Source organism: Symphodus melops (assembly GCF_947650265.1).
Source record: "Symphodus melops genome assembly, chromosome: 1".
Classification (NCBI taxonomy): domain Eukaryota; kingdom Metazoa; phylum Chordata; class Actinopteri; order Labriformes; family Labridae; genus Symphodus; species Symphodus melops.
This window is the reverse complement of record NC_136691.1, coordinates 14,636,137-14,640,086: the sequence shown is the minus strand read 5'-3', so window position 1 is coordinate 14,640,086 and position 3,950 is coordinate 14,636,137. Positions and strand designations below refer to the sequence as shown.

The 3,950-nt window shown below is 42.3% G+C and overlaps 1 protein-coding gene across 1 annotated transcript; it reads right to left on the bottom strand.

Moving 5' to 3' along the window:
• Window positions 1-533: 533 nt before the first annotated feature.
• arf6a (ADP-ribosylation factor 6a) lies at window positions 534-3,692 on the bottom strand. Its single transcript, XM_079359415.1, has 2 exons — window positions 3,411-3,692; window positions 534-3,290 (listed from the first exon to the last, which is right to left on the bottom strand). Exon 2 carries the CDS (start codon window positions 2,673-2,675, stop codon window positions 2,148-2,150), a length of 528 nt encoding a protein of 175 aa, XP_079215541.1. The 5' UTR covers window positions 2,676-3,290; window positions 3,411-3,692; the 3' UTR covers window positions 534-2,147.
• Window positions 3,693-3,950: the final 258 nt, after the last annotated feature.

Below are 3,950 nucleotides of genomic sequence, written 5' to 3'. Positions count from 1 at the left end.
AAATTCCTGTACTGTGGCTCTCCTTAACATTGTTATTTGATACTTTTTAGTAAGATCTTATTGGGAAATCATAGTGATTATTGTGCTTTTCTTAACATCTAATGTTAAGGGGTAGACACAAGCTGGAGCTGACACTGTTTTTAATCAGAACCAGCAACTTCCTTCCAACCTTTTTTCATCTTTTTCTCAAAGCTTGGTGTCACCAGCAGCAATAAAGATCACACACGCCTTTTTTGATGCACATAGATACAGGGGAATTATTCTCAAACACACACTCACACACCACCATTATGTTTCTTTTTTACAGCTTGGTTAACACATTCAACTGAAGATACAATATAAAGTATGGTGACTCACATGTAACATGGGGCAAAGGGGTCTTTTAGTGAAGCTGTCAAACTAGCCTCAGCAGTTACACAATCATGAAGTAACTCACTACTCTCATCAAGTTCTCAATGAGCCAAAGTCACTCTGTTTACAAGAAAAATGTTCAGTATCCACAAAGTTTGTAAGAAATGTGCCACACATCCTGCTTATGAAGGTACCAGACTTTAATTTAAATTGTCCCTTTGTTTCAACAGATACAATTGATTTGAAGTTACACCATTTATTTGTACCCTCTACAAAGACGAACCTTGTTGTTTATCCAATGGGTTCTCTTGTTGTGTGAAAAAAAAACTAAATCCCTTCTTGAATTTAGCTCCATCTGTAACGACAAACCGATACTTTCAGACCTTCAGCAAAAGCCCGGTTTATCTGACAATCACTTCTCTGAAACCAGAGATGTCATCATTTATTCACAGCCAGTGAGTCACACATGCGTGTGCAGAAAGGAAACAGGCCGGGGCTCACTTCACCTCACAGTTCACTCTAACCCCGTCCCTTTTTTTTCAAACCTTTTTAACGCCTAAACTCTCACTTCCTCTTAAACGTTTTCAGAAGTGATATATACGTTTTACTTTGAAGGCAGCTGCTTATCAAAAAGGCCACAGTTCTGAACTGATCTGAATATATTTTTTTTATTTCATCAACATAGCAAAAGAAAGGGAATAAAAACAAAACAGCAGGAAACTATTGACAGAAAGCTGGTTTGTGTAGGGTGTCAGAACCAGATGATGAGTTAGATTTAAAAAAAAAAAAAATTAGAAGAAGAAGACACACCTACATTGGAGCTGGAGGGGGGTAGGGGATTTTTTTAAAACATTTGCTGGGGTCCGAAAGTCAGTCAAAATGTGCACACACAGCTAGCTGGTGACCCTACCCCCACTTTCCCTCCCAAAAAGCAGACTCAGCAATAAAACATACCTTCAGCTGTAGTAGCTGTCTTGAGTTTTTTTGGGCACCTGTAACCTCCTTTAAGGCAGCTGAAACTAGAAATACTCAGAGTTATGGAAGCTCAGAGAGGGCAAACGTGTGATAATAAGACTGGTGGTCACAGACAGAAACAACAAAAAGTACACATCCATATGACAGTGTGTGAATATCCAGTGTCCACATAGTGTCTTTTTAACAAATCACAACAGCAGACATGATGGATGTAATCACTGCACAGAGAAGGAACACACACGTTTCCTCATTTACTCCAGTACAATCAATTATGAAAACAGTTATTTAATGGAGGTCCAAACACATCCAGGACACACATTCTTACAAAGTACAGAGGCAGTTTGAACAACCAAAGTGATATGCTGATGTAGGCAACGTTTTCTTTTCTGGACTTGTCCATCCTTTGGATATGTAGCTGGTTTGTGAGAATACTGAATAGAACCAGAAGAGTACATATGTAGAGCATAAGTCCTTCAGGACAGATTACAAAATAAAAGGAGGAAAGCAAAAGAATTTGCACTAAATTAAGCTTATTGTATTTTAAGGAGAACTGATTACACAGAATGTGATCAGAAGCAATATAGAAAAAAGAAAGCCAGCTAAAAAAAATAGTATTCTGTTTAAATGAAATTTGTGATTATAGTGATATTATCATTATCAAAAGGAGCATAAAAACAAAATATAATCGCAGCTCTCTTCCATTTACACTCAGCAGAGAGGTCGTGGTGTTAATTGCTTCAGATTGCCTTTTTTTTTAATTGTTGATTTCATTTTCAGCTACTTTTTTTGCCTCCAAAAGTCCAAGCTGGTGATAGGAAACATTAATATTTGTAATTTGAGGTAAGCCAGGTCAGGCCCTCGTAGAGTCCATCCCCTGATGTTGCACACGAGGGCTGAACGTACCAATTCCTATCCCTGATCCGGGTCAGGCCCAGCTTCTCCTGGATCTCGTGGGGCTTCATGGCGTCTGGGAGGTCCTGTTTGTTGGCGAAGATGAGGATAATGGTGTCGTTCATCTCCCGGTCGTTGATGATCCGGTGAAGCTCCTGCCTAGCCTCATCGATCCTGTCCCTGTCGGCACAGTCCACCACGAAAATCAAGCCCTGGGTGCCTGTGTAGTAATGTCTCCAGAGTGGCCTGATCTTGTCTTGGCCACCTACATCCCACACATTGAACTTCACATTCTTATAGGTGACGGTCTCCACGTTGAATCCAACTGTGGGGATGGTGGTGACTGACTGTCCCAGCTTCAGCTTGTATAAGATGGTTGTTTTACCAGCAGCATCAAGTCCAAGCATCAATATTCTCATCTCCTTGTTGCCAAAGATCTTTGACAGCATCTTCCCCATCTTGTTTTCTGTACATAAATACTTTGTTGGAAGGTAAATAAGGCGTCTCTTTTTAAGAGAGTTGAAGTCAATGGGAGAGGGAAGTTACAGTGAAAGTGCCCCCACGTGATGGCAGAAGCAGGCTCATACAAGTGTCACAATTCAAAAGATTTCAAGTTTGGTCCAGTTCATGAATAGATCGCAACAAGTACCAAAAAGATGTGACCTGAGAGAGGGAGCTTTCAGTGGCAGCAGTGTGTGTGGAGCACTCGCTGAATTGGGTGGGGATATATGTTCATGATCCACTGCCCTCCGGTGTAGAAAAACAAAATCAAATCCCCTTGTTTCAAACTTCATTTGAAATCCACATTTTAACACGTTTTTTTTTCTTCACTTACAAAACTTAATGTCTCCGTTCTTCTGTTTTTACAGCACAAATCAGGCCCTGACCAAGCCCGGGGTTCCCACTTCCTCCTTTGCTGCCGGGCTGTCCACACTTGCCCTGAACCGACTCCAGTCGTTGAATTTCAAAACGCACCGAAATGTGCGCCTGCCCAGCCCGTTTCTGCGCCGGGACATCCAGAGGAAGGAGCTCTTCAAAACGTCATTGATTCATCCGACTTTCTTCTCTTCTCCCTGTGAGAGAAGGGAGGGGTGTTAAAAAAAAAAACAGAGGACAACTTTGGACCCGAAAAACACTCTTCACGGGAAGGAAAGCTGCATAGAAACCAAGAAGCGAGAGAGCGGGGTACGTACCTTCGTCTGCGGCAATCATCCCCCTGTCGCCGGGCCTTTTCTCCCAGCTCTTGCCGCTCTCTGACTCTCTTCCTCCCCTCCCTCTTTCTCTCTCGCTCGCTCTCTCTCTCTCTCTCTTTCTCTCTCTCTCTCTCTCTCTCTCTCTTACACACACACACACACCAGTCGTTCAGTCACAGTGGTGGCGGTGCTGTGTTACCGGAAAAGGTGCGGACCCAGATCAGCCGCCACTTCCTCTGCACAGCTCGCTCTCTCTCTCTCACACACACACACACACGCGCGCGCACGTACACACTAGCGCTGCGTTCAGGGCCTCCTTGTGAGCTCCGACTTCTGAGGAAGCAAATAAATATCAATATGTAAGACTTTTTTACATATTACAATATTTCAAGCAGATATTTGGCATCTCTTTGTGATGATCATAGCCTATGTGATACAAAATAGATGGATATGAATCTAGTGTTTTTAATATGAAGGCCATCTATTTAAAATATTGAGCCACATTTTTTCACCCTTTCCATAGGTGACATGTGCCACAAA